Raw genomic sequence first — 27,701 nt, 5'->3', positions numbered from 1 at the left:
CACTGAACAGACCTCACAGCATCGAAACTGGGTACTGTGTTGCTGTCCACGCACCAAAATAGCGATGTGATGCTAGGGGTGCGAATTCGCTGGAGCTTGATGGGGAGGGTTGATGCAATGGCAGGCGACCAGAATCTCCCAAGGTGATATATCTAGGACTGTCTTTAAAATGTAGTGACCCGCTGTACATATGCATCGGAATGACCACCAACCCCAGCTCCTCACTCACTCACATCAGTCACTCTGCCGTTTTCCGTGCTACATGATCTCATATATACTTTTCGCGTGATGCTTTGACCGGTGCTGGCAGTGCGAAGGAGACAATCCCAATTGTGGCATATCTCGAGCAAGGGAGGATGGATGTTCCTTGATAGACCAACGCGCGCGAGTGCCCTGTACGAGCGGCAGGCCCTGCTGCGACGAGAAGAAGTCCGCGAGGTCGTGTTCCTGCCCTGCGAGGCGTACAGCGCCGAGTCGTCGTGCAAGTGGTCGCACTTCTGTTCCTTCACGTCCAGAGAGTCTACGATGTTAAAGTTTATCATTCTATGCACCATGCTGGCGATCTATCAACAGTCTTTCTATACGACTACGCTAATTATCCCTGACTTGCAACAAGATGTTCCACGTCTCTTCTGCCAGATTCCGCAGGGCTATGTTAGGAATGGGCTTGAAAGTAACGCGTGCGCGACACCCAGGGCATTTGAGTTCGGGCTGGGGCAACCCAGCCGCCGTCAACGCCCCTGAACAGACGCCCATAATATGCTCAATGACCTCGTTACTGAAGTTGCCTCTGTGATGATCAGGGAGGATGAAGCGAGTACGAGCCGCAACGTGGTCTCGAGTCGTGGTATACATCATGGAGAGGTAGCAGCGTTTGCAAACAGAATGCCCGCAGTTACGCAATCTAGATATCCCGGCACCGTTATGTAAGTAAAAACCTAACAAAAATTGAGAGGCTTACATGTACGGGTCGCTCAACCACTCAGAGCATATCATGCAAGTGAGGTTGCCTTTCAGCACACGAATCACCTGGAGGACGGAAAGCGTGGGTAGATCAGCTAGACATCCCATTTTTTCGTTGTTTTAAAACAGATTCACCTCGGAAAAGGCGGCGGTATCACCGTTAGTGGTGTCAGGATGGTCTTGCTGCTCTGAGTCTTCTTCAAAGCCTTCCAAGTCCTCGATGCTCTAGAAGGCATGGCGGCATGGCTCATTAGTACGTTTAATTCCGAACGTCATTGTATCATTATACTTACTAAAGACGTGAGGACCTCGAAATCAAAACCGTCCTCGGCCTCGCTAGCCGTCAGCTCTTCCGCAGCGAGATTTGGCGACACGGTGAGCGATGCGATCGTGGTGCTGATGTGATGATGGTCACGGACAGTCTCGGGACTGCTGTTGCTGGACGGTAGATTAGACATACAGAAGGATGGAGGGGAGAGGGATGAGCGGACGAAAAGACAGTAACCTCGAGCATCTGCGAGGAGCTTTTAAGTACTCGCTAGTGTGCAGGGTTAGAAAGAAATATGGAAAATTCCTGGTTGAAAGGACAAAGGCCTCCATTCGCTTACCTTTCACAGTCCGTTGAGATGCCTTGACATCTCGTGAAAGGGAAAATATCAGGGCTAGATGCTGCTTGACGTCTCGTCAAAGGGAAAAAGCTCAGGGGTTAAAATCAAATAAGGCCGCTTAGACTCTGCTGTTTGTTTCTTTTGTTCGATCGACTACCATCGTTGCAACGGTCTGCCGAGTTCAAAGGGGTATAAGCGTAGAGTCACTCAAGGGGGAAGAAGACTTGGATGAGGGTCAAAAACGCACCAATTGATTCTAGTCCTTCTACTCTGATTTCCTCAGGAGCCTGCCGTTCCACAAGTGCGACGGAGCAAGCCTGTACAACGAGCGCGTTCCTCATTACATATGTCTGATGAGAAGCAGCATGCAGTTATAGTGTTCGATGCTTGACGTCCAACATGGCTCCAATTCGAGAGAACGCGAGGCGACGTAGCTTATGTCACCGGAGTCTGAGAGGAGAGCGACATGGGAGAAGGGGGATGGAGCTCATGGAAGACCGGCCCGCGGAGGCGAATACATCACGTGGCCGTTTGGCTTGCTACAACCAAGCTGTTCTACAGTTCTAGCACTTTCCAGCAGCTTCGGGGAAACAGAGCGAAAACCAAGCAAAAACAGACTCGACCGTGCATTAGTCATCTTGAGTGCCTTGTCCGCTAAGTCGGTGAACGCGGAAGTAGTCCATGAGTCCACGGTCGTCAGGTAAATATTAAAAAGGGAGCGAATAAGGTAGCTATGGAAAGGATCTTGCCATCCAGCAGACAATGGAGAGCAAACGACCTCAGGTTTGTAAATAGCTCGGTAGCATAACAAAATTGACAAAGGCAGTGGCATCGCCGTTATGAACAGGTGTCTATTTCATATAATACCTTCTCCTAGCTCAAGTCGACGTTTCTTCATTCCTTGGACACTTACAGAACCCATGAATCGTTTCGACGGGCCATGACCGTTCAGGCAGCATCCATACGATAGGATAAGTTTGGGCTATCATCACGCAGGAAGGTAAGCAATAGTCATATGTGCCGAACGCATTATTTACTTACCCGAGGCCTAGTGGGCTAGCCATAAATGCCACTTCTAGCACCGTTCTAGACGACGCTGAGGCAGAGGAATATGTGCCGCTGTATGACGAGGACGTGATGATCACGCCGGTAGCGTTATCACCAGGTAGACACTGACAGTACTAGGAAGAGCCCTCCTCTTGCATTTTTTATCCTTCCCATGGCTGGCATTTGGCGGACTTCGTCGTTTTAGTAAATGAAAAGCAGCCTTCCTGCCGGCGAATGAGAAAGGAGTGGATGCAACGGTAGTGGTGAACACGCGTTCATGGGTGCGTTGAAGGTAGCGAAATCTATCGCAACCTTGCGGTGTAGGAGAAGCAAGCGACAACGTTGGCGAAGGAAGTTTACGCTCGAGCAGGGATATGACAAGGGAGACCATGGTGCTAGCCATTTGGCGCGAGTAGATATTTATCGGTAAATCGAGTACCGCATATTCCTAGTGTTGTTTCTATCAATCAGTATATGAAAGTTCGGGTCGAGGTGCTGAGAACTGGACTGACCAGAAAGGCTTGCAGACGTTGGCCCGCGCTGCAATCAACGTGTAGCTGAGCGCCACCTTGGTAGTGAATCCGTAAGTGTAGAGACTCAGGTAAGCTGCCACAGGGAGCCCGCACGAAAACCCTGACAACGTTGCAGATGGCGAGACTGAGTATATACGTATGCGGGTTTACAGAGGGCGAACCTAGGGTATTGTCAGTGGAAGTACTAGGGATAAGGTCAAGAGGACAACATACGTTAAGGAGGCGACCCAGGGGGTAGGATGAAGAGCCCATGGTATCGAGTGTATGGAGGGATGACGCGGATGGGGGGGTTGTATTATTGCTTCCGCACCTCCTCGAATATACCCTGGATGGATCACGCAAGGCAGCGGCTCGGTACGTGGAAGCTCGCTCCGACATCACACAAAGCCAGCACTCAGCCATACAGCCTCCTTGATTTCCTTCCCCGCAACTTCTCGGCCCACCCGCAAACCCCCATCGTTGTCAATGTGTGCACTATAATGACATTATCCATCGTGTGCATTAATCTCCCTCGCACCGTCCTCCTCTCACCTCAACCGCCTTATCTCCATACATCCTTGCCCGGCTCGTGTACCCCGGCACAACCAGGGCCTCTCCTTGCAATACACCTGTCGAGCTCGTTGAGGTCAACTCCACTTCCACACACATCGGAGGGGATTCGGATACACCGGGCATATACACGGGTACAACGGTCGAGGGAGGCACCAGAAGCCTCATGCACATGCGCGCGGTATGCTGTTGCAGTCAAACTTTACCCTCGACCGCTGACACCGACCTCACCTCCCGTTCTCCTCATCCCCTGCCTCTGGCCTTAACGCTGGCTATGCTCCCGCTTCACACGCGACTCTCAACCGTCGAGCCCGCCGCATCTGTCGCCAATGATTCCCCAGCCCGTAGACGCATTCGATCCCGTCAGCTCCACAAGACCTCTACCGCCATCTAGATCTCGAATAACGCGATGTTTTCCCTCCAGTAGACTCCCCCCAAGCTTTGCCCGGCGATGACCTCTCTGTACCGGCCTCTAATTTACATTGTTCACTCCGTGAGCACTGTCGCCCCATTAGTATACAGGGCCAGTTCCACCTAGCCTCGGAAGGTTACAGATTCCAGGCCCGGCTGTTCGTGAGTGGTACGACGAGTGAAGCCCAGGTAAACACCTGGCAAGGAGCCGTGAGTCTTTCGGGAAGCAGGTGCTATATTAGCGCTTGCAGACGGGCCGGGTATGCACTCGGGGGAAGCGATTGCATTTTATTGATCGAGGTGCGACGCTATATGTGATAGCGAAGAAGATTCAGCGCTGACGGCGACCGTGCAGGTGGTCCAAAGGTGCCAGCAATCAATTACTACCACGTTGGCAAGCCAAGGTAAGCAATCGGGTTTGGAGCTCGACGGAAAGAGTGCTTAGGTCCTTGGTAGTATTCACCTTGATCATATGTGTATACTACAACTTACCCTCCCAAAAACCCAATAAATGCACCGTCGCTTGGTTTAAGTCCTTCTGTCTTAGTAATTAATGAGGCTCTGTCACCGTTAGCTGCTGAGCTCAACGTGAGCCTGCCCGAATCGGTTTGCCTAGTGCCGGTTCGAGCTTGACTTTAAAACCATTCTTGCTGTCTAGGTGCGCCCAATATTTGCCTCACGTAACGGCGGAAACATGGTACACTCTAGTGGTCGTTCGTGTGTGACTGTAAACTATCAAACGTCTTGGGGACGGAGCTCGCCGAAGGCAAGGCATGCAAAATTGGATCACAATGCAACTTGAGGGCCACTTCTACACTTGGTGAGGTTGCACGCACGAGTTGAGTCTTCCTTTAGCTCAGTGACTCACATATCCCGACCAGCCCACCCTTCACGGGGTGCGATCACTGTATCAATGGGGAAACTACAGAAGACATTCCTTGGAATGCCTATGCCGCCTATCGCGCTGCTTTTGAGCATGTCATCATGTTTGATCACAAGCTAATGGTTCTGAGATTGCAGTTACAGTCCGACACCTATCTACCATGTCCACCCGGTAACAATACTATCCCCTCCCAGCTTTGAATTCCTGCGTACCGTTTGCGTCGTCCTCGTCCTCATCCTCATTATACAACGGCAAATACTCGGTCTCACTGTCATCTATAACACAGCGTGAAGCGGCACCACGGCTGGCCCACCAGCAGTCAAATACAATTTCACCAAATTCTTCATGTGCCTCCCAGGAATTGAATCCGAGCGTCCACCTGTCGACCACTACGCCGTCTTCTCTGATATCAATGTTCCACCTTGGTACGACAGCCTAAACGATCAGCTATATTGCCACTGGGAGTTGTATGTTTGGCGCTTACTCGAATGCATCTAGGTGGGTGTGGATAGATGGCCCAATCGTTCGATACAGTCTGGAAGAAATGCGAGCGTACGCCGGTGCACAAGACTAGTTCGTCTGCATATAACAGACAAGTGAATATTTGTTGAATATTTGTCCAGCGAAATCGGTACCGAGAACTGCTTCTTACCTTCCTGAGTGATGATAGCTCTGACTTCTCCGAGAGCTTGAATGTTGCCTGCATGGCGTCGCACGGCCATGACGCTGTCATCAAAACGGTGCATGGAAGTTCTAAGGATCGAAAAATGCTGACGAGACTTGGGAGGTAAAAGACTTATTATATAGTCTAGGCTGCCTTTCAGAGGGTCAGGTCGTGCCACTCGGCTTGTCACGCCCCTGAGGGGCGTGTTGTTCTCCATTGTCTAGTGGATGTCAACCCTTCGCCTGTCAACCAACCTCTTCACTGTCCCGATAATGCTTTCCATGTATGGACCGCTCGTGCGCGATCTCGACGCAGTGGACGAGCGTATGCATTCGACCGTCTACTGGTTCGCGAAGCAGTCATGCTAGATATCTTACGCCAAAGGCACTTCCCGTGAGTACAAATTCGGTATGAATATTCGAAAAACAGCTGCAGCCAGCGTTGATGGACCAGCGTTTGCGTCGGTCAGGGACAATACGCTGGCTACTATTGTAGTAGGCCATCCTTTTGGCTCCCGATCAACCCGCGACGCCAATCATTGCGTTGCATTACATGAGTCTTAAGCCGGCACTGATTCTGTTTGCTTCATCTCCCGACCCCACAGCTTGGCCCCTCAGCGCTTCAGCTTAGAGCTCCACGCAAGTTTGTGTTCATATGGATGTAGGACCTTAGCATGTGCCCCGCATTTGAGCTTAGCGCGGCTTCACACAGTGGAAGAGTCGTCGGTGAGGTTCTCCACATCTGGAAATTTTGGTTCTGACCCTGATTTCCCCTTTGACGAGACACCTAAGCGGCTTCTCAACGCATCATGAAAGGTAAGCGAGCCCTTTTGTTCTTTGAAGTAAATTTAGATGACCCTGGACAGGGACGTATCGTGAAAGGGTCTGGTCCATTGCAGCTCGGGACAAGCGATCTATTTTAGCTCTAACCTCTAAAAAGGCCCTTTGACAAGACACGAAAGCTGCTTTGGCGCATCGTAAGAGTTAAGCGAGCGGAACTCTTTGTGACGGTCTGTCCTTGTAACCCTGCATGTAGAGACGAGGATATAAAGGACGGATATAATCAAGGTTGTCTTCATATCATTCGCATACCTCCTCTGTGCATGTCCGATCTCGCGTACAGCCACTCTCTTCCTAGTTTTCGTGGCGAGAATCTTTCCGCCGATGGACCGCTGGCCTCATTGAGCGGGGACGCTGCATGGGTCCTTGTGGGGGAAGACCATGCGGCCGGCCAGCTCGCCGATAACGATGTACCCGTGGTGCGTACGCTCGCATGTACGAGGGTGTCTGGACCCGGAAGTGCTGATGGATGATGGCATTCAGACTGTCGAGGCTTTGGAAGACTTCGAAGTGGTCTCAAAGAGTATTGTGACCACCCATAATTCTTCAAACCCGAGCAGCGACTCTGTGACCTTGACTGAGGTAAGGTGTTCTATAGTATGTTTGTGTGATTTGTCTCACCGGTCCGCGGTGACGCAGGTGATTAGACTGTTAAGGAATAACCTTTCTTGCATGATATGTACGGAATGGATGATAAATCCGCACATGTAATGTTTCTTGTCTTCCATTAGTATTATTTACTGAGTTAGTTGATTATAGCTTGCGCAACTGCGGGCATTCCATGTGTCACGACTGCTACCTGTCCATGATATACACGGCGACGCGAGATTACGTTGCTACTCGCACCAATCTCATCCTTCCTCATCATCAAGAAGGCAATCCTGGACCCAATGTCATGAACGACATTATAGCTTTCTCCGCACATGCACTAAGGGACGCTGGATTGCCCCAGCCTGAGCTCAGATGCCCGTGCTGTCGTACTTGCATCACTGTAAGGCCAATTCCCAATATTACTTTGAGGAGTATGGTAGAGGAGGCGAAGAGCGTTGTGTCTAAGACCACGGACATGTAGTCGTAAATCAGTTTTAGAATACATAGGATGATATATAGAATATATTCTTTTTAGCACCAAACTCTTCGGCACTCGTACAACCCACTTAAGGCAAAAATTGGTTGACTTTGATCGATTGATCGCCAAAGAATTAGGGAACAATATTTACATTGCTTTGTCGCTTGACTCTGCGATTAGAAGACTAAAAGTATGCGTCTATAGCATGGCCTTACGCACGAGTTGAGTAAATAGATCCCATTTCTCGAGCAACCTTAAATCCACCCCCTTACCGCCCCTTACTTCATAACCTCAACAGCGCGAGCTTCGCGCAGATCGCCTCGTCTGAAACCGTCGGCACGCCGATGAACACGGCCTCGTCTAACATATAGAGCACCTGGGGCACCTGCGTCTGGACCTTTGTGAATGTCGTGATGCTGCTGCGCCCACCGCCACCGTAAGTCGCCTCAAACTCCTTGTAGAACTCCGTCCGCGTCTGCTGTATCATCAACACGCAGCGGCTCCGGTCATCCTCGCGCGGGCAATGTGCGCGGCCCATCATCTGGAGAGCGTCCACCACCGGGTAGCCGACGTAGCGGTGCACCTTGCCTTCGTAGTTTTGGACGCTCATGATGATGTACCTGAAGGGCATCAGACTGGAACAGCCGCTCGACAATGTACTTGTCCCGCGCATCGAGAGCCTCGTAGTATGTAGCGGAAACCGTGAGCAAGCACGACAAGGTCATTGTCAGTCCAAGCGAGAGATGGAGAGGTACACAGGCCTGGGCATGGCGATCATGAGCGAAGAGAGGTTTGGAATGGAGAAGCTTTGGAGGTGGATATCCATATCTGGCGGGTGCGAACCGTGAAGTGAAATCGTCATGAGCAGCTGTAGCGGGAGAAACATCGAGGGGTTTACATTGGCGAAAAGTTGAAGATAGCATGCGACGGCGCGCCGAAGTCCCCGGCATTGTCCGACACTGCACGCGGCAATACATATCTTGATCTCCGTATGCACAGTGACACTGAAATACCGCGTGTGCGAGATGATAAACCCTCGTAGTGTGGCCGAGCTCGCCAGCGACGAGCTGAACCTCGTCCATAGTTGAGAGGAAAAAAACCCTATTTTGCACGTTCTTGCGTTGTCTCCATCTCCGAGAGAGGATGACCCGCTGAAAAATCGTCCATCAACATCGTCAGTCACGGAAAAAGAAAGAAAAGACAAATAACAATGAAATTAAGCGTCGCACCCTGGACGGCTTATACGCACTCGCAACCCCTTCTCGAGCAACCTTCCTAGCAGCACAGCCACGCTGTGGGAAGGTGGTGTACAGTTCTCCCACACTAATGGCTTCTTCGGAGGATCCCGGTTATTACCCCCTTGGCACCGTTCTCACTGGAAACATTTCTTAGTAAAAGTGACCATTTTATTTGAAATATATCGTAATAAATAGAGTGAACGGGACTTCCCGGGTTAAAATAATTAGTTTTTCATTATCAGAAACCGTATCAGAGACAGGTCTGACAGACTTTCAAGTAACAATGCCTTGGCTATTTGAAATGCTATCGTGAACGTTACTCTGAAGCCGCTTTTGGATAATGTTGTTGATAACCCCGGCGGTGCTATCTTGACACTATTAAAGATGCCGCTTTGAATAATTATCCGATAACCTTCTCAATAAAGGGATGGCACTTATCCTAACCCAAACCGTCAATTTGGTCTTTGATAACCCTGCAGTAATTATCTTTAAAATTATTGAAGGCTGTCGTCCCGGTACTTTTCAATAATTTGTCCGTATCTGACAGCGTGTTACTTGAAAACTATTTGAAAGCACTCTCTTAGCGGGTTTAAGATATCTTCATCATAACAATCAACATAGCTGTCTTGTCATTATCATGAAGAATGATGTCACACATGCCACTGTCACGCTCTCGCATTCAAAGTATTCTCGATCGGCGGTTATCTTAAAGTCTAACTCCTGGGCCTCGCGTGGCCTATGGAGTCTAGACCGATTCAGAGTTCCGGCAATTCGGCCCGCCCACCGCTTTCAAACGAATACCAGACTTTGGCACCGAGCCCTCGGGAGCATGTGTCCCGCCCCGGCCCCGACTTCCCGATCACATCAACGCATCGTCGTCTTCCAACATCAACATCGTCCAACGCACCCTATCGTCGTCATCCGACATCTCCGACATCGTCCAACATCGTCCAACATCGTCCAACATCGTCCAACATCGTCCAACATCGTCGTCCAACATCGTCCGACATTGCCCGACATCGTCCGATATCTTCGGACGTCATCCAGCATTGTCCAACACCCATAGCTAACAGCGCCAAGGCTGATCAGATTTGCTGGCTGAGTATGACCACATCGTGCGTATCGTGAGTTCTTCTCTCTTTTCACTTTCATAACAAAGACCCGCATACAGGAGGCTCATCCCGACCCCAACCCTGCACATGTATAGCGTGTTGGTGTGGGCGGAAGGATTCATCACGTAGGTAAAATGTTCTTGGTTAGCATGGCTATTGTAGTCGGGCTGAAACTGTTCCAGCTCACGCTCGGAGGCTTCGCGCTCGTCACGGACCTGGTGTACGTCCCGCAGCCCGTGGGCCATGTTCGACCCCGCCCCGCCTAACTACCATACCGCCGTCGTCTCAAGCCGGTGGCTGCACGCAGAGATGCGCCTGACGGTCTCGTTCCAGGATCTGATTCTGCACGAGAAAGTTCCTGCTCTCGACGCCATCGCTGGCCCTGCGGCCGCTCCCGCTGAGCACACAGCACAATCTGGGAGCTCGAAAGCACCATGCATATCACTCAACGTACTCAACGCAAACATCCTGCAGTACACGTTTGAGACTATCACTTTGGAATTACCTGCTGACATTAATAATTAGAGGCTCAATCCGCTCATGGAGGCGAACTGCCCGGTTACCCTTCATGTTCACTTAAGCTGGAGGACTTTGAAAGCGCGCTAGCGAGGATTGCGGCGATGATACTTTGGGTTGGTATGTATTTCAACTGGGCATACTAAACCGTTTCATTACAACGAAACATCCACGTATAGCGGCACAACTGTCACAGGGCGGTTATGAACCAGAAATAGGAGGTGCAAACGTTTCTCAAAGCGTCCTGGTTTTGCGTCTCAGTGTTTGGCATATCTCGCACTCGAGTTTATCGCACCAATTCACCTTCTTCATCCGCAGATCAACTTGACTCCTGTAAGCTTCCTCGGTCTTTATGACACGCATTTCAAAAACGCCCAGGCTCTAACACTCACACATTTGACAGATACTCTTTGGATTATGTGCCTCCGTCATCATGCTCTTACTCGCTGTGGTTCTTGCAGGGGCTCGGCGCGACAAAGACACTTTGGTAGTCAGCAGCGTGGGCATGCTCGAGATGCTATGGCTCTCCAATCGCAAACCGGTGTTACGGTTACAACTCGACGAGGTACAAGAGCCTACCATGGACAATCTGAGGTCTGCCGGAATGTTCCAAGTTTGCCTGTCAGAGGACTTTGCTGTAGAAGAGAGTGGGGAGTGAGGCATGAAAAGTCTAGTTAGCCATGGAGGTATACATGTATCTCTATTCTACTGTACACCCCAAGATCCCGGGGGAAAGAAGTGAAAGTAATTTCATATACATATCCCACAGATGATGAAGGAATGAGTCTCAAAGGCCATTCAGCGCGCCCAACTTGAACGGTTCGATGAAGCTATAGTGTGAAGCAGTATCAGCGCTTTAGCACTCCTGAGTATAGTGAGAGCAATACTTTAACCAAGAAGACACGCAACACTGTGGCACGCTCAACGATCGCCACGAACATGATCAGCAAAAGACGATGGCAGGAAAGTCAGCTGGCATGCATATCCGTAGCTACTACATGGCATTGCGATGGGTATATACAAATTAGTAAAACAAGTACTTTTTAAAGTATCAACCTGCAGACGGGGCGTGGAGCGATGCGATGGCGATGCGATGGTGGCGCGGGCGGAAGGAAGGAAGGAAGGATAGGACAGGCGGCAGTGTCGAAGGGGAGGGGAGGATGGCGTGCGGGTATGCAATAGGGTGGATGCAACGGCAAAAAAAGAGGCGAAAGAGAACAAGGTATTACAGGGGGTATGAGGTATAAATACGGACCCCTCGTGAACATCCACATCTCGGACACAACAGCACCTCGTCGAAGATACATACATAGGGAAAAACGTGAGTCGAGTACACGTCGTTACAGTGCCGACCTCCCTGCAGTCTACAGGCACACCAATTATCAGCCATCCGAGACGCACAAAAGGAGCGGAAGAATGACGAACCTCGATGGGGAGGAGCACAGTGAGGAAGGCCGAGACCATGAACAGCGCTGCGGAAACAAACACGGGTCCGTTAGCCGCGTTAGCAGACAGGCCGCCGTTCTTGGGCGTCGTCGCAATTTTAATCAGCGGCGCGATGAACCCGCCGATGCGGTTCAGCGCCGAGCAGAGCGCGTCGCCCGTACCGCGGTGCGGCGCGGGGAACACCTCGGGCGTGTACGCGTACAGGACACCGTACATCTACAGTTACCAACGACCAACCGTTATCACACAGATTGTCAATGGGCGGGCGATAGGGGAGGGAGGGTCGGAAGAGGAGAAAGTAGGCATGCAAACATAAACGGTCAGCCCCCAACCCACAAGCATAGCCCACGTACCGCGTTCTGCGTCAGCCCCGACGCGCACGACCACCCGAGCACAGCCGCCGCGTTGTGGCTCGTCGTGAACAGGAACAGGAAGATGCCCGTGAGCGCGGTCGAGACCGCGAGCGACAGCTTACGGCCGCCGATGAAGAAGCGCGAGCCCGAGGAACCGCGTGTCCAGTCAACTACGGCGCACGCGATGAGCGAGCCGGGGATGCCGAGCACGGAGATGATCGCGTAGTTGCGGTACGTCTCGTCGAGCGAGCCCGAGCCGGACGATGAGCCCTGCGCGGCGAGGTAGAGCGGGAGGTAGGCGTTGAAGAGCGGGTAGGCGAGCCCGATGAGCCCCCAGATGAAGATGATGAGCGACGTGTTGATGCCGAGGATCTTACTCGTGAAGAGAGGCTTGATGTGCGAGCTATGGCGTGACAGAACGTTCATGAGCCACATTGGTGTGCAGGGAGGATGTACTCACAGAGACATGCTCGTCACGGCCTCCTTGACAATCTCGAGGTTGGACATGGGCGGGCGCGAGCGGTCGACCTCAGAGATGTTCTTGAAGTCCTGCAGGGTGAGCGTGATGCTCTTGCCGTTGAGCTTCGCCATGTGCTCGAGTGCCTCAATCGCCTCCTCGTCGCGGCCCTGCGAAACGAGGTACTTGGACGACTCCTTGACGTCGAAGATGAAGAAGCGCGAAATGAACATCAGCAGGGTAATGGAGCCGAGGGTGAAGCTGTCAGCCACGAAGAACGATCGGTCAGCCTCGTCATGCGGGGTAACAATTCAGTTCTGCTAGTGACGCACATGGTGTATCTCCAGCCGGGGTTCTCGGACCGTGGGCACTGGCCCGCGGGTATCGACGTGTCGCACGAGTAGTTTACGATGAAGCCCCACGAGATCAGTGATGAAACCAGCTGACCAATTGCCCACCAAACCGAGAGCAGCGTGAGGGTCCACTGGTGCGATGCAGGAATCGCCTCAAGGTAGAGCGCTCCATCAACGGGCAGGCTGTGAGCAGTGGGGTGATAATGGCCATTAGCGCCTCCAAATTTCGGAGGCTACAGAGATGATGACCCACTTTCCACCGATACCAAAGCCCATGCAGGCAATGAGCGAGCAGAACGCGACAAAGTTGGGTGCACCGCCGGCTGCGAGACCGAAGACACCGGCCAGGAACAGAGTGATCTGCCAACGATGACGGCTATTAGCTCCGCGAACCGGGCGACAGCGACAGTGGCGGACGCGCTATTGGAAATTGTACTCACCATGAACGACAGCCGTCTGCCGATGACGTCCGCGAGGATGCCCCACGTCGTCGCGCCGCAGATGAGACCGGCAAACTCAGCGAGGACGGCGTACTCGATCTGGCTCGGGTTGAATTCCTGCTCGACTTGTGGGAGGACGACGGCGAGACCCTGCAGCCACAGGTCTAGCGAGAGAATGATGGTGAGCCTACAAGGGACGAAGAGCAACGATAAACCACGCACTGTCTGCTAGCCATCCCAGTCCGGCGAGAATGAAGAGCTGATACTGGTAGCGACCGAAACCGATCCTGGAAGACACACGTGAGCAACAGGGACCAATCGCATGGGCCGGAACGGCGACTTACTCTTCCTGCAGACATTTGTTGACTGACGAACGTTGGTGATAAGGGCGAGGTGCGACGATAAGGACTCGTTGACCGAGGGTAAACGATGGGAGACTCACTGAGCATGCACTTGAGTTCATAGTCCCTGCCGACGCCCTCGGCGTGACTTGACTTTGCGGATTGTATGGACACAGAGTCCTCCTGCTTCTCTGCGTCGTGCTTGTGCAAATCTTTCTCCTCGAAGGAAGGCATGGTGAGGCGCTCTTGTTATGGGAGGAAAATAGTGGCGTTGAGCGGAAGGGGGACGATTGTCAAGAGGGATGGAAGGGGGAGAAGGGGCGGTTGTGAGCTCTGAGTTTTCGAACAGCGCCACCGCTTTTATGCAGTCTTGGAGTGTCAGAAGGGCTCCACTACGGTGATCCCGTTGATCAAATCCAATAAATTCCCAGTCCTTTACGGTGCATTGCAATTGGGAGTGAGCACACACAAGCGCTGGCCGAAAACGTTCCCCACATGGGAGACAATTCGAGGGGACTCATCGCGTTGACGTGCCGATCAATGCCGCTCTATCCGTTTTGAAAATTTATGATGTCCTTTCGGACCACTCTCTCTGGTTTTAGAGGCGTTCAGAGGTCGGACAGACACTAATTAAATGAGTCGGGGATAGACTGAGACAGTATTTGGCACGAAAGCAGCGTCATGGAGGCCGATGATATGCACTAACCGATGGGCATACCTGGACTGTCCTGACCCTCATTTCCAATTCAGAAGTGACGTAACTCCAAGTGGCTGTGCCCCAGGCGGCTAAAATGTCAGGTGAACACGGGTGGCGCATCGATGAACCAATCGGATAAGACACGCATCTCCGATTCCGATGGCTTGATGTCGCCTTGGATAGAGCCAATTGACACAGCAACGACGGCAATTACCAGCTGCAAGCGCCGAGGTCAATATTTTCCCCATTCAGGACACGTTCCAGTAGCCTACTCGTGCGTCCAAGCGAAGCGCATCTGCCACTCAAACGTTCTCTGCCAAACGGACGAGCACTTCACAGAAGTTGACCAAATGCGCATCTGGAAATCGCGTACGCCTCGTCGCCGACGACGTGTGCGGCGTTTTCGCGCGCAAATCGTTCACGCGGAAAAAACGGGTAATCTTCTGCCCACCTAACCGTGCAACTTCGTCCCACACCACAATACCAAGCCCACCGAGCACAATAGCAAATGACGACCGACTGTTCATCGATTCATCGTGCATCTATAGCAGCTGTCTGCTCTCCACCGATGAATCTGTCCTTGTCCATCCCGCCTGTCCCTGATATGATGAAGGTGACGACATCAGAAGCCGCCGTCAACGACTCAAACCATCGCCGCCGACGGCCCGCCGTGAGACCCATACAATTTTGAGCTGACGTGCTATACAATTTACAAGCATTAAGGCACCCACACTCGAAGAAGGCACAGCGACATTGTGTCCCTCGCAATGACGTCGTCGCCTTCACCGTCGTCCGGCATGCCCTGGCATGCCAGCAAACACTGATCATCCGAAGAAGCAGCCCAAGCTCCGGTACAATAAACTGAATACAAACGCCCCTAAAACCCAGAAAAATGCAGCGGCAACGCGAGGCCTCCGAGCTCCAGCTTCACATTCAGCTTCGAAGCATCCATGGCTCCGAGATGAACGTAGTTCCGAGATCGCGACAGGAGGCTCCGTCCGTCCGTCCGTCCGTCCGCGTGCTTTCTCGTGGAGCCGCCTTCAAGAGCATCCCCCCATTTCCGACACGTCGGCCCCTCGCCGTCTGCCAAGACCACAGAGGCTACAGAGAGCGAGCGACATACCCGATCCCGGGCCAGCGGGCCTAGTTGCGGCTGTCGTCACTCCGGCCGCTCCGGGCGTCCCTTGGCGTCCCGCCATCGGTGCCTACATTCCCCGTTGACTGCAACGCTAAATTGCAGGTTTCAAAGTTTGCCAAGGCGACTGGCATTGTTTTCTGAAACGTTGAAAACGTTTAACATGCTGAAGCTGTGAGTGTCATTGTCTGCTTCACATCTTTTGTGCACTACGGCGACAAAAATCGGCCAGCGCGATAACGTTGAGCGGAGGACTGATGCTATCAAATTGTCATCAAATACTGGCGACAAGGTTCAAGGTGACCACGGCGAGATTAAACGGAAAACATACATAGTACGAATATGCGCCAGTCCGAGTAAAGGTTTTCTTTTCTTCTTTACTGCTCCCAGTCGCGCATCAAGCGGCTGTCACCTCGAGATCTCAAGAGTCAAGGGTTACCGTCGTGTTGGGCCCCGCCATCCGACTCAAGACAAGGCGACATGCTCGCTCTGCAAAGGAAAGGGTGCATATGAAAGGATACGCGGCACGGCGGCGCGGAGATCGAGAGCTAATGGGCTTTCAGTCGTTTGTAAAAGGAGACCGAACCCTCAGAATACTGAAAGGGGACCGTGCCTGCCTCCAAAGGTCCCGGAGCCAGCCTATCAATGGCGCATCTGCGAGGGTACAGCCTTGAAGCTGCCCATCGTATGTCGGCCCAGCCCATGATGATCAACTACATATACTATGATACACCGTTTCTGAAGTAGGTCGTTACCGGATCGTATCGCAGGTCGTCGCGTGTTGTCCGAGTCGTCCTCCAGTACCGCCACAGTCACGAGCCGCAACATGAATGATCTCTTCAAAACACCGGAGATGTTTGGCAATAGAGGAACTCCCTGAGGCCGCATTCACGTGTGATACAGTTACGCAGCATCGTCCGCGCATACGACGCCCAATGAACATGAACGGTGACGGAACGTCTAGCATGACATATATGGATGAATGCAAAAGTGCTGTACACTGTTCAGATGTGCGTTCCCATTTTTCCCTTTCCGCTCTGTCAATGTCAACCACGGCACCGTCCGGGCGAACATCTCGTCGGAGAGTCACGCCCACTTGAGCTCACGCTCTGCAGAGACTCGGCATATCCAGTTTCCGAGTAAATCTCGACACATATATAGTGCTCAGCCAGACGCCGCTAGGAAGACGGACATTAATCAGACTTCAAGTACGAACACATCTCTGACTAGCCGGGCCCACGAATAACAAAGTATCACACTCCCAAGTACCTACTCGCAATCCCAACACCCATCAATACCAACCTCCGAGTCCCGATCAACCACCACACAACATTAACCCAAACTTCTCTTCAAATTCGTGCAAAATCCACCGACGCTTCGTCTCATATACACAACGCCCAAAACAACACCTCCGACTCGGCACCAACGCACCCAAGTTCTGAACCATCCCCAGAACCCCAAAGGGCCCACCGCCGTCATCAAGTAACGACGCGATCACCGCCACACCGATCCTTAAATTTAACACAAGCTGAAGGCTGAACCCAAGCCCAGCCCGGGCGCGCCTGGCAGGGGACGAACACGTTCCCAGACTGTCGATAGTCGATATCCACCCACTTGGCTAGCTCGCCTTACCGTACTACCATATGCATAAACCCCAAACCCGTCGGATCCGCCTCACCCCCGTCCCCAACGATACGACACCTGCACCCAATTCATCACATCAGATACCCACTGTACCACATAAACCTAGATCCCAACCGCCCCGGTATCACAGCAAACTATATTCCAATATTAGAAGTATCTATCCACAGCTCAGAGTGCACCTCCGGATCCCGTCCGTACATACTGATATACATCCACTTTATAATAAAAATTTCATGCAAAAGCGTTATTTAATTCTACACGCGCGTAAATTACTAGGCAAACAGTAATAGTAATATAAGTAGTATAAAAGCGTTTACTCGTATAATCATATTCCTAGAAGAAACGAAGCAGGAATGATAGAAACCAAAACACAGGCAGGCGTATCTGAAACACTTGATGGGGACGTTCGAACGTGGAGAGAATACAACTACTGTTCTAAGCTAACATGGGGATACATCATCCTGGCTCCCGAGGCAGGGGCTGATCATCATCGTGATCATCAGGCGTTTTACTTACATCGCGAATCCTGTACGTGCATGAGGTGGGAGGTGAAGAATAAAAGATGGCGAATGGGAGATATCGATGGGGGATGGGAGGTGAAATCCGAGAAGAAAAAACATAGCACACTGCATGGAAGAAAAGAAAAGAAGAAGAAAAAGAGAGAGAAAGAATATATACAACGCTTTTGTCCCGCGCAACGGTCGGCCCACTAGCCTTGAGCTTGATCACATAGTCAACACCTGAGCAGGCCTGATTGCAGATCTCCGCACTCGTCGTATCACGGCTGACTGATCACCCCCGCCACCACCACCCTCCCTTCTTTCCGTCCATCCAACCCTCATCCAAAGCACTATCCAAAAAAACAAGGATGACCACAGCAGTCATATCACCGCACCATCGCAGCCGTCGCAAACCTAAACAGCCTCTCGACCCCGACCCCCAACCCCGACTCTCGGTTCTCGACTCTCGGCCAGAGCCAGAGACCACCACGACCCCGGTTACATCACAACACAGGCCTCAGCGTCTGCAGCACCTCAACATGAAACCGCCGCCAATCCTCCTCCTCCCCTGCAGCTCCGCCCCGTACCCATTCAGCCGGTGCGCCATCAAGCCCACGCCCACGCCCAAGCCCAAGCCCGACCCGGAGCTGACCCGCCAGACGCTCGCGCTCGTGCAGCACACCGTCATAATCATCATAGTCTTCCTCGCCGTCCGACAGATCGAGCATGCTGACTTCCTCAATCTCAATCGCGTCTCCGTCGCGGTGGTACTGCGGCACACAGTCGACCGGGCTCGTCTCGAACTCGTCCTCCTCGAGCATCCACGGTGCTCGACGAACCACACCGGCGTCGTTATCCCTAGGGTGGGGGTGGGAGTGGGGGTGGGAGGAGTAGTACGGTGGTGGGTCCGGGTACGGGCTGTACACGTCGTCCGAGTCGTGAAGATCGTCGGTTGCAGCATCGTACCCATAGTGCACCGAGTCGCGGCGCGACGACGGCACAGATGAGAACGACGAGAGCCCCATTCTGAGCGCGGGCATCGTCTGCGCTGACACCGGTCGTGCGCGCCGTGGCGGTGGCGTGCGCACGCGCGACGGTGACGGGGATGAAGTGTCGGGTGTAGGCGGGGCAAGGGAGAGGAACGACGCGCGGTCTTCAGGCGAAAGAATCGGCGAGGACGAGAGCACAGCGGGTGCGCGGGGGGACGGCGATGGAGAGCACGCATGGGAACTTGGCGGTTGCGTCGGAGGCATATCGAGTGCGCGTATATCGAGAATATACGACTTGGCATTGGGCGCAGACGAAAACGGGTCCACCGACTCGTCGTACTCTGGCCCCTCAAGCTCTTCTTCAAACGTGTACGTGTCCGACGCGGCGGGGCTGAACGAGCTACAACCGGGCACCGTGCGCTATTAATACCTCTACTACGAGCGAGGGAGGCACGGGTCGGCTCACCTGAAGCGGCCCTTGCGCACGGGCCACAGGTCGGGGATCTGGTACGACGCGTGGACGAACATGGATGACGGCCGTGGCTTGACGGTCTTCTCGCCGCCATTTGCTGGGCCTTTCCTCTCCTTCCTGGCAGGACGCGGTGTGGGCGAGCCCTCCGTTGCACTCCCCTTGCGCTGCGGCGAGCTCCGTGCGCGTGTCAAGAGCTTCGACGAAAGGGAGATGATCGACGAGCGGCGGTTGTGCCGTGCGCTGGGGTTGACTTTCGAGCTGCCCGAGTCATCATCACGCGAAGGTGGGGTAGAGAGGATGGCAGTCGAGTTACGTCGACTGCTGCTGTTGGTGCCGGTGGGGAAGGAGGGACGACGGCCTGTGATAGCGCGCAGACCCGAGTTCAAGAGGGAGGAGTACTCGACGCCCGAGGACCAGTCTCGTGCTTTGAGCCACGACATATTGCGACGATGCTGGGTTGATGGGCAGCAGGATAACTGCTCCCGCGAAGGTTGAGAGGGATGGTCGGAGTGATAGAGGTAGAAGGTTTCTCGGGGGAAGAAGAGAACAAGGGGGAGATGGGAACGTGACGGGGGACCTAGTAGTACAGTTACGAGGTGCAGAGGAGCACAGTCAAGGAGAGAGGAGAGGCGGAGCGGACGGGACACAGAGTATAAGTATCAATGGGACGCCAGATGCAGACAAGGGGTCGAAGCACGGGGCTCTTCTTTGGATCTGTGGTCCAGGAATACGGGCTAGGCTATTCCCGGGTCTGGCATGGTGAGAGACGCAGAGATTGGAAACAGTCACTGTCCTGATCCTGATGACGACGAATGCGATGGCATGATACGCCTCGTGCGCTGCTGTGTTTCTTATATTTAGCTGACCTTTGGAATCCCCCGCTAGCGTCTAGATAGCCTCTGCCTTTGGATAATCCGCGGGCAGGCTGTTGGATCTAGCAGAAACAAGAACAGAGAAGGTACTGAGAAAGATGGACGCACAGAAAGAAGCACGACGCACTCAGATCCATCATCACGATGGCTGTTTAAAGAAGAACGCATGAGAACGGCAACTTGACCGACGGCGGTGGCGGCGATCCCACGTAAGCACATTCCACTATCCATTCAAGCTAGTGCGGTACCCGTGACTCTCCTGCTAGCTATAGCCTGCCCCGTAGTGAGGGAGACGCATATAATGGGCGGATGAGTATATGAATACACCTTGGGCGCCGGAACGCTTCCACGCTTCGGGATCTGCGTGCGCAGTCATACCAGACACCAGCTAACTACAGGGGTCCGTCGCACAACGCGAATCATCCGCGGCCTCGATCGCAACCGACACAGAACAGCTCAGAAGCTCGAAGAAGCCCGAGAAGCGTACAGAGGATCGTCGTAAACCCCGCGGTGACCCCACTCCTTCGAAGAGGTGCAATCGTTCGTTATCTGTGTTATCTAAAAAGAAGAAAGTCATAGGACTCGCAAGAGATCTATCAATCAGAATCAACATCAGTATCACGGCTACTGCAGCGCAAGCGCAGCACCTAGCACCGGAATGCGAGCTATTCAGAGTCACAGAGCGATGCCCTGCATCAGCACATGCGACAATCGCTGGGGTATCCCCGGGACAGTTCTCTCCCGGTGGCCTCGGGCTTTGGAGCACCGCAAAGTGAACTGAGTGAACTGGCGTATAGTAGACCGCCGGCTTCGAGCACCGGAGCCAAAGGGTCGGGATACACGTATTGCCTCCAGACGCGCGTGGGGTGGACACCAGTTCGGTATATGATGCGGATGGAGCATGGCGAGTACACCGCTGCGCTTCAAGGATGACCACAGTAGCAGTGCAGTAACTGTACTGTACTTCCTGCAACCCTATTCAACAAACTCCATTAGCGCTGGACAGCCTTCCGCGTTGATGTAGATATAGATGAAGCACACGTGCAGGCGAGGCGCAAGGACTTGCCCTAGACTCGGAGCTGTCGATGTTCCGTTTCGTGATTTTTATGATGATGGATGGATGGCACGACTATCCAAAAGAACTCCAAATCCAAATCGCGTGATCCAAGGCGTTGATGATGAATGGCGAGCGGATGGGGAAGCCAGTGGCCTATCCGTGTGTTGTTGTAAAACGTACTTGTGCTTGTACTTGTACTTCGGAGCCGAACGAGAGTCTGGCGCATCTTGCTGCATTGCGGAGAGTCGCGTTGGATGATACGACCTGCAAATTCGACACCAGATGCGGAGCTAGCCCAGCGAGGATATCTGTGGATGTGTGATGATCGCCGTGGCGTGCTCCTGCACTTTGGATTAGTGAGCCTGTCTGATTGATGCGCACCCAAATGAACAACGAGGGTGCAAAACGTCAGCTTAGCCAAACGCGTTCCGGGATAAGGCGAAACGGAATGAGGCGAGGCGAGACGAGACGAAATCACGGTCACGGCTTGTGGCGCAACGGAGGTGAGGGAGTTTGTACGCGCGAACGGAGTGAAAAAAGGCGAGCAAGGTGACATTTGCGCCCATGAGAATCGGGGGTGTCGGAGGTGGGGGGCTGCCTCAGCTAAGTACTGTGAGTTGCTGGAGAGAGCCGGAGGCGCGTCGCTTGGCGTGGGTGGGACTCACGCACGTGTAGGGGTGACGGTGCACGGGGCTGGGCGAATCATGGGGGGAGGGGACAATGCGTTGGATTAGATGATGTTAGAGTGGTCTATGACATGGTAGAAAGCCCTATGCGATGCGCGGGTTCGACGGAGCGGTTTACTTCCTGGCCTGCTGCCTCTGCGCCTCGGCCTGCGCGAGCATCTCCTTCTGCTGCTCGGCGAGAATGCGCCGCTTGTTGAAGTACTCCACCTGCGCGTACACAGTAGTAGCAGTTAATATTCGACACCAAGCACAAGCGTAAGGATGGAAGGACGCACCCAGCTCCTCGCGCAGCTCCCCTCATACGCGCTCTTCTGCTTCGCGCACGCGGAGCCCTCGTCGCCGGCCTTGAGCACGCCGGCCGTGTCGAGGCACTCGAAGTAGGCGTCGCGGTCTTCCCAGCATTTTTGGCGGTCTTCGCGCGAGGCTGCGCCGTTTGGTTCGGGTTTTGAGCTGCTGAACCAACCCATGAGTGGCTATATGAAGGAGGATAGAGGAGGTCGTGGGCGGTCGTGACGATGACGGATGGAGGGAGGAGGAAGGGAGAGCCGGATATAGGAATAAGTTCTCACCTGCGAGACGCGCGTCATGGCCTCGCGATGTCAAGCTGACATCTGCGTCGTTGCAAGTCTCACTAATCTCTTATAAGCAACTCTTATAACAAATCTCTTATAAGCTATAGCAATCTCATAGTGAACGGTCACCACTTTCCATCTCACCGGAGCATGTCCATACCGTCCTCGCCCCCCAGCTCAGCCAGATCTTAGACCTAGACGAAAGACAGAACATAGAACTCAATGTCCCACTCGCCCCAGATCACCACACCCGTCCACACCCACCCTCTCGCCCCAGACGACGCGCCCTCGCCTCGAACACGCCGCCCCGGCCCCGCGCGCGCGGGCAGCAGCGCTGTAGACGTCAATGCGGAATCACGACCACCAGCACCGGCGACGTACGCCTCTCTCAAGGCGCAATCGGAACGCATAGCCGAGGGCAACGGCAGCGGGGGTGGGGGCGACGCGCCAGCTGCGACAGGGCGCAGGCAGCCGAACTGGGATGGGAGCGTGCGCGGGTACGGCAGGCAGCAGGCTGACGCCGGCGCTGGGACGCGCGATGTTTCTCAAACGCGCGGTAGCGCGCCCCCGCTCTCCCATCGCCAGTCGAACACCTCGCTCTCGGGCCTGTCTGTGCGCTCGGACTTCAGGTACTCGCCGAGACAGTACACCGCGCCGCTGTTCATCGTCGGCGGGTCTCCCGATCCCGCTCACGCCCATTCCAACAACCATAACGCGAATCATAACCGCACCCATAACCACGCCCATCTCAGCGTACCCAGCCCCAGCCCCAACGCCCACTCTCGCGGCCTACCGCCGCCCGACCTCGAGAGCGACGACCCAAGCGCGGCGGCGGCAGCGGTGCACACCCCGTTCGCAGCACAGGTCCTCGCGCACCGCTGGCACGAATACTCCGACCCCGCCATCCAGTCCGCCATATCGCGCCTCGGCGCCGCCGAGTCCCCCGCGTCGCGCGCGGACCCGCATCCGTACCACGCGGCGCTACGAGCTCTGTCTGCGGCGCTGCACGGTGCGGTGCTCGCGCGCGCGCGGCTGGAGGAGAGCAGGAGGGCGGTGGTGGAGAGGGAGGCGGAGAGGCGCAGGCGGGCGGGGGGTGTGCTGGATGGGATGGCGGGTGAGGAGAGGGAGGTGGCGAGGAGGGTTGTTAGTGCGATTTTCCCGGATGAGGATGAGGGTGAGGGTGAGGAGAGGGAGGGGCGGACGGTGCAGAGGCGCGAGAGCATGTCGGTGCGTCTTTATTTTCTCCCATTTCTATCTCGCCACGGGTCTATCTAACGAACACGGTTGATATAAGTCGCTACGGACGTTCCTCACCGAAGCCATGGCGGACGACGTGCAGCTCGCGGTCAGCGCACCGTCAGACACCGCATCCCTCACCGACGCAAAGTCCATGTTTTCAAAGACGGACGTCCCATTCCCCACGACAGAGGCGTCCGACTCGGCCTCGATGCTGTCCCGCGACAACGCCTCGGGCAGCATCACCATGCCACCCGCGCTCACGTCCGCATCCACTTCGAGCCTAGTGGAAACCGGCATCTCCACTTCAGCTTCGGGCGCGGCGGACGACGCGAAGGCGAAGAAGGGCGGCGGCGACTGGATGAGCGGGTGGTTCGGCAGGCGGGGGCCGCGGCATTCGCAGTCGAGTCGGTCGATATCGACGATTCCGATTAAGGAGGACGACGAGAGTGGTGCTGTTGTCGGGGATGCGGCGGCGGGCGGCCCGGAGCAGGACGACACAACGGCGTCCAGCTCTGCACCGTCCACGCGCGCCTCTGCGCGCCGAAAACCAGCGAGAAGCGTGTTCGAGGCGCTGGGTATATCGATTCTGAATCCGGCGGCGGCGTCGGGGAGTGGTGCTAGCGTGTCTAAACACGGGCGACACACCAAGTCTGTTACTGAGGCGCCCCAGACGGCGGCGGTCGTCGAGCACACCCGAATATCTTCGGCATCTGCTGCGTCTTCCCCCGTCCGTGGCACTATCGCTATACCTGCGCCTCCAGCCGCACCGGCGCTCACGCTTGCAGACGCTAGCCCGGGCGAAGCTCCGATTCCGAACGCTGATCCCAGCGGCAACGCCAACGCTACCGCCGACCCGTCCTCGCTCTCCCTCGCCTCCCGCAGCATTGCAGAACCAGAAGCCGAAGCGACATACAACTCGCAGCCCCCCGCACAGGGCTCCGCGCTCCGCGCGATCGTGCACGCGACGCGCGTGATGACCGCGGACCCGAGGAGCGTGCTCGCGGACCAGGGGCGCGATACGGGCCCGCTTGTAGCGGCGCTTGCGATGCGGCTTGTGAAGGGTGCGCGGGACGAGCGGGTGGTGGTGAGAGAGAGGGTGAGGGCGAGGGAGGGGAGGAGGGGTGCTGAGGCGAGGGGTGGTGGTGGTTCGAAGGCGGGGGCACGGGCTGGGGCTGGGGAGAAGGAAAAGAAATTGAAGGAGGAGCAGGGTGTTAGCCGGCTGGCTGTTGTTGGTGCTGGTGGTCACTTTGGCGGCAGGGGCGACGTGGATGCGACGTCTGTTCTTGCGCGGACTTTGAGTGCGCAGGGCGTCGCTGCGGGCGATGTCGTGCGCAGGACAAAGTACAGGGCGAGCGCGATGATCAGCTCGCCGTTCGCGTCGCCCCTGTTTGGCTCGTTTATGCAGCAGCAGTCACGCAGGGCCGCGTCCAGCGCCGAGACTACGTCCGCGTCGAAAGCCCCAGCGGGGAACGACGCCTCGTCGTCCGCTGCCTCGGGCGGCAAGCCGAATACAAGTACGAGTAGTGCGCCTGCACAGCCTCAGGCGAACAAGGGCGGATCTGTGCCTCTGGAGTCCATCATCCCTGTTACATCCCAGCCCCCCACCGAGTTCCTCTCGCGCCGATACACCCCGCTCACGGCGCGCGACTTCCGCGTCTCCCTGCCTAGCTCTGTCTCGCGGTTCTACAGCTCGCGCGCGCGTTCTGGCTCCGTCGTCGGTGACGGTAATGGGGGCGCGGGCGGGGAGAAAGACTGGGAGCCGCTGACGGACCGGTTTGGGTTTATATATGATGTGGCGCAGTATGATGTGCTGCTGCTTACACGCGCGAAGGCGTGCGGGAACACGGCGCCGGCGTGTTTGACGGGGGTGAAGATCGCGGATCGGAAGGAGAGCAACGGGTGGTCTTCGGAGGACGAGGAGGACGGTGCCGGCGCTGCTGCGCGGATAGTGGTGCAGGTGGTGAAGGAGCGGTGCGAGTGCGATGGGTCGGGGAGGCCGCCTGTGGACGAGGACGCGGGGAGTATCGTGTCGACGCTGGTGTCTGTGATGTCCCCCGGGGAGACGGCGTCGGAGAGCACGAGTGTTACGTCGCCCGAGCAGCTCTCGCGCACGACGTCTCCGACCTCGAGCCGCAGTCGGCCGCAGTCGATCGGCGCTGCACCCGTGCCTGCCGCTGTACCTGCGTCGTCACCATCGCCTCCGCAGGCGAGCACCGCTGTCCTCTGCGTCGTGGCCTCTACGCCGCGGCACGTGTGCCGCAACACCATCCGGCGGCTCCTCGACGACCTGTACAAGATCCATGACGAGCGGCAGACAGCCAAGCGCAAGGAGTGGGACGCGTTCGTGCGGCAGCGGAGCAAGGCCAAGTCGTCGACCAAGTCGGGCCTGTTCTCTTCTTCAAACGCGACCTTCTCCGCAACACAGGGCGGAGGGGGCGTCACGAAGGCCGCGGCGACGCGGCTGCTGGGCCTCGGCACGGCGCTCGACGAGGACGAGCTGTCGCACAGCGAGGGGCTCATTGGGTTCGCGCAGCTCGGGCTGTCGGCGAACCGCGACGAGCGGAGGGAGTTTGATCGGTTGGTGAGAGGGGGGATTCCGCTCGTGTATAGGAGTAAGTTGTGGATGGAGTGTAGTGGCGGGCTGGATATGCGCGAGCCGGGGCTGTTTGGCGATTTGCTTGCGCAGAAGGACGGGGGCGAACCGGGTGAAGGGGAGTCGGTGTTGCATGAGATTGAGAAGGATGTGGGGAGGACGATGCCGTTGAATATCTTCTTTGGGGGCGATGGGGCCGGGGTGGATAAGTTGAGGAGGGTGTTGATTGGGTATAGCCGGTAAGTTCGGGCAGTTTTTCGCCCGTGCAGAAGTCATGGGAGCTGACTCGGACATCATTGACGTAGGCGTAACCCGGCCGTGGGTTACTGTCAGGGCATGAACCTCGTCACCTCAACATTGCTGCTCGTGCACGCGGACGAGGAAGAGGCGTTTTGGGTCCTCACGGCCATTGTCGAGCATATCCTACCCGAGGATTTCTTCTCGCCGTCGCTCCTCCCCTCGCGCGCGTGCCCGCTTGTGCTGCTCGACTATATCCGGGATCTGCTCCCCAAGCTGCACGCGCACCTGGCGAGCCTGGGCGTCGATCTGCCCGCGATCTGCTTCTCGTGGTTCTTGTCGCTGTTTACAGATTGTCTTCCCATCGAGGTATGCATTTCTTACTTTCTTCAGGGTATGACCGTGTCGTTGATGTTGTGACTTAGACGCTGTTCAGGGTATGGGACGTCTTCCTCGTCGATGGGCTTGATGTCCTATTCCGAGTGGCGTTGGCCATTCTTCGCAGCAGCGAAGCAGAGCTCTTACAGTGCGAGAGCATGTCGGCGGCGTACGTCGCACTGGAGAACCTCCCGACACGCCAATGGCAACCCGACAAGCTGCTTCAGGTCAGCTGTTTCGCTGACTTGTCTTCAGAGTACCAGGCAGCTAACTCTTGACCCCCGTTTATTGTAGCTTGAGCTCGATCTTCGCCCGAGCGTCACGCACGCAGACCTCGTCAAGAAGCGCGACGCGCACGTCGCGGACCTGCGCCAGCTCATGGGAGGCTCATGATTATGGCGTGATGCATTCGCATTTACATGTCGATCTTTCTCTCTTTTTGTCATTGGGCCCTTTTTGCATTGATTTAGACTAGAGCGCACGATGCAGGCACTTAATTCACCATTGCTATTTTTCATTGTTGGCAATTGCAGTATATAGACACACGCAACAGGCTTTGTACTTTCTAGAGATTGGAATGAGGCGTTCGATGAAGAACATGTGTCGTGGTTCTAACCGTAAACAGCCGCCCGGTATCATGCAATAACCAACAAGCGTAGGTATCATTTTCAGAGGAAAAAAGCAGCCGTAAAGGGTGTGACACATTTGATGACCTTGGCTCTCCGCCCTTCCTGTACATCATATTGACATCGGAGACCAGAAGGGGACAAAAGATCTCCTCTACCTTCCAACTGCTCTTATTCTATTA

At 55.0% G+C, this 27,701-nt stretch overlaps 8 protein-coding genes across 8 annotated transcripts; 3 read left to right on the top strand and 5 right to left on the bottom strand.

Moving 5' to 3' along the window:
- Window positions 1-591: 591 nt before the first annotated feature.
- CONPUDRAFT_70691 (uncharacterized protein) lies at window positions 592-5,740 on the bottom strand (the record flags this gene model as incomplete). Its single annotated transcript, XM_007767191.1, has 17 exons — window positions 592-904; window positions 962-1,029; window positions 1,099-1,188; window positions 1,257-1,401; window positions 1,572-1,632; window positions 1,819-1,921; window positions 2,485-2,553; window positions 2,749-3,013; window positions 3,131-3,275; window positions 3,313-3,335; window positions 3,533-3,625; window positions 3,669-3,863; window positions 4,604-4,723; window positions 4,980-5,067; window positions 5,207-5,429; window positions 5,479-5,573; window positions 5,647-5,740. The coding sequence occupies 17 exons, from the start codon at window positions 5,738-5,740 to the stop codon at window positions 592-594; spliced, it is 2,190 nt and encodes a 729-aa protein (XP_007765381.1).
- A 1,020-nt stretch (window positions 5,741-6,760) lies between these two features.
- Window positions 6,761-7,569, top strand: CONPUDRAFT_70690 (uncharacterized protein; the record flags this gene model as incomplete). Its single annotated transcript, XM_007767190.1, has 3 exons — window positions 6,761-6,916; window positions 6,981-7,084; window positions 7,257-7,569. 3 exons carry the CDS (start codon window positions 6,761-6,763, stop codon window positions 7,567-7,569), a joined length of 573 nt encoding a protein of 190 aa, XP_007765380.1.
- A 280-nt stretch (window positions 7,570-7,849) lies between these two features.
- CONPUDRAFT_70689 (uncharacterized protein) lies at window positions 7,850-8,291 on the bottom strand (the record flags this gene model as incomplete). The annotated part of the gene is made up of 2 exons (XM_007767189.1): window positions 7,850-8,186; window positions 8,227-8,291. The coding sequence occupies 2 exons, from the start codon at window positions 8,289-8,291 to the stop codon at window positions 7,850-7,852; spliced, it is 402 nt and encodes a 133-aa protein (XP_007765379.1).
- A 1,868-nt stretch (window positions 8,292-10,159) lies between these two features.
- Window positions 10,160-11,193, top strand: CONPUDRAFT_142341 (uncharacterized protein; the record flags this gene model as incomplete). The annotated part of the gene is made up of 5 exons (XM_007767458.1): window positions 10,160-10,366; window positions 10,444-10,552; window positions 10,612-10,661; window positions 10,694-10,765; window positions 10,836-11,193. 5 exons carry the CDS (start codon window positions 10,160-10,162, stop codon window positions 11,088-11,090), a joined length of 693 nt encoding a protein of 230 aa, XP_007765648.1. The 3' UTR covers window positions 11,091-11,193.
- Window positions 11,194-11,593: 400 nt separating this feature from the next.
- CONPUDRAFT_99314 (MFS general substrate transporter) lies at window positions 11,594-14,122 on the bottom strand. Its single transcript, XM_007767457.1, has 10 exons — window positions 13,924-14,122; window positions 13,826-13,847; window positions 13,704-13,768; window positions 13,482-13,645; window positions 13,295-13,401; window positions 13,021-13,224; window positions 12,692-12,949; window positions 12,232-12,634; window positions 11,857-12,094; window positions 11,594-11,795 (listed from the first exon to the last, which is right to left on the bottom strand). The coding sequence occupies exons 1-10, from the start codon at window positions 14,054-14,056 to the stop codon at window positions 11,773-11,775; spliced, it is 1,617 nt and encodes a 538-aa protein (XP_007765647.1). The 5' UTR covers window positions 14,057-14,122; the 3' UTR covers window positions 11,594-11,772.
- Window positions 14,123-17,670: 3,548 nt separating this feature from the next.
- CONPUDRAFT_80355 (uncharacterized protein) lies at window positions 17,671-21,330 on the bottom strand. Its single transcript, XM_007767272.1, has 3 exons — window positions 20,259-21,330; window positions 19,254-20,193; window positions 17,671-19,187 (listed from the first exon to the last, which is right to left on the bottom strand). Exons 2-3 carry the CDS (start codon window positions 19,697-19,699, stop codon window positions 18,302-18,304), a joined length of 1,332 nt encoding a protein of 443 aa, XP_007765462.1. The 5' UTR covers window positions 19,700-20,193; window positions 20,259-21,330; the 3' UTR covers window positions 17,671-18,301.
- A 670-nt stretch (window positions 21,331-22,000) lies between these two features.
- On the bottom strand, window positions 22,001-22,341 carry CONPUDRAFT_26432 (uncharacterized protein; the record flags this gene model as incomplete). Its single annotated transcript, XM_007767032.1, has 2 exons — window positions 22,001-22,081; window positions 22,150-22,341. Coding segments are annotated over 2 exons (273 nt in total), but the record flags the coding sequence as incomplete, so codon positions are not given.
- Window positions 22,342-22,660: 319 nt separating this feature from the next.
- Window positions 22,661-27,444, top strand: CONPUDRAFT_163051 (TBC-domain-containing protein). Its single transcript, XM_007767456.1, has 5 exons — window positions 22,661-23,673; window positions 23,741-26,517; window positions 26,584-26,884; window positions 26,941-27,120; window positions 27,188-27,444. Exons 1-5 carry the CDS (start codon window positions 22,669-22,671, stop codon window positions 27,284-27,286), a joined length of 4,362 nt encoding a protein of 1,453 aa, XP_007765646.1. The 5' UTR covers window positions 22,661-22,668; the 3' UTR covers window positions 27,287-27,444.
- The last annotated feature ends 257 nt before the right edge of the window (window positions 27,445-27,701 follow it).

The sequence above is a fragment of the Coniophora puteana genome, assembly GCF_000271625.1.
Source record: "Coniophora puteana RWD-64-598 SS2 unplaced genomic scaffold CONPUscaffold_3, whole genome shotgun sequence".
NCBI classification, from domain to species: Eukaryota; Fungi; Basidiomycota; class Agaricomycetes; order Boletales; family Coniophoraceae; genus Coniophora; species Coniophora puteana.
The sequence above is the reverse complement of the archived record's forward strand: the minus strand, read 5'-3'. Positions and strand labels throughout refer to the sequence as shown.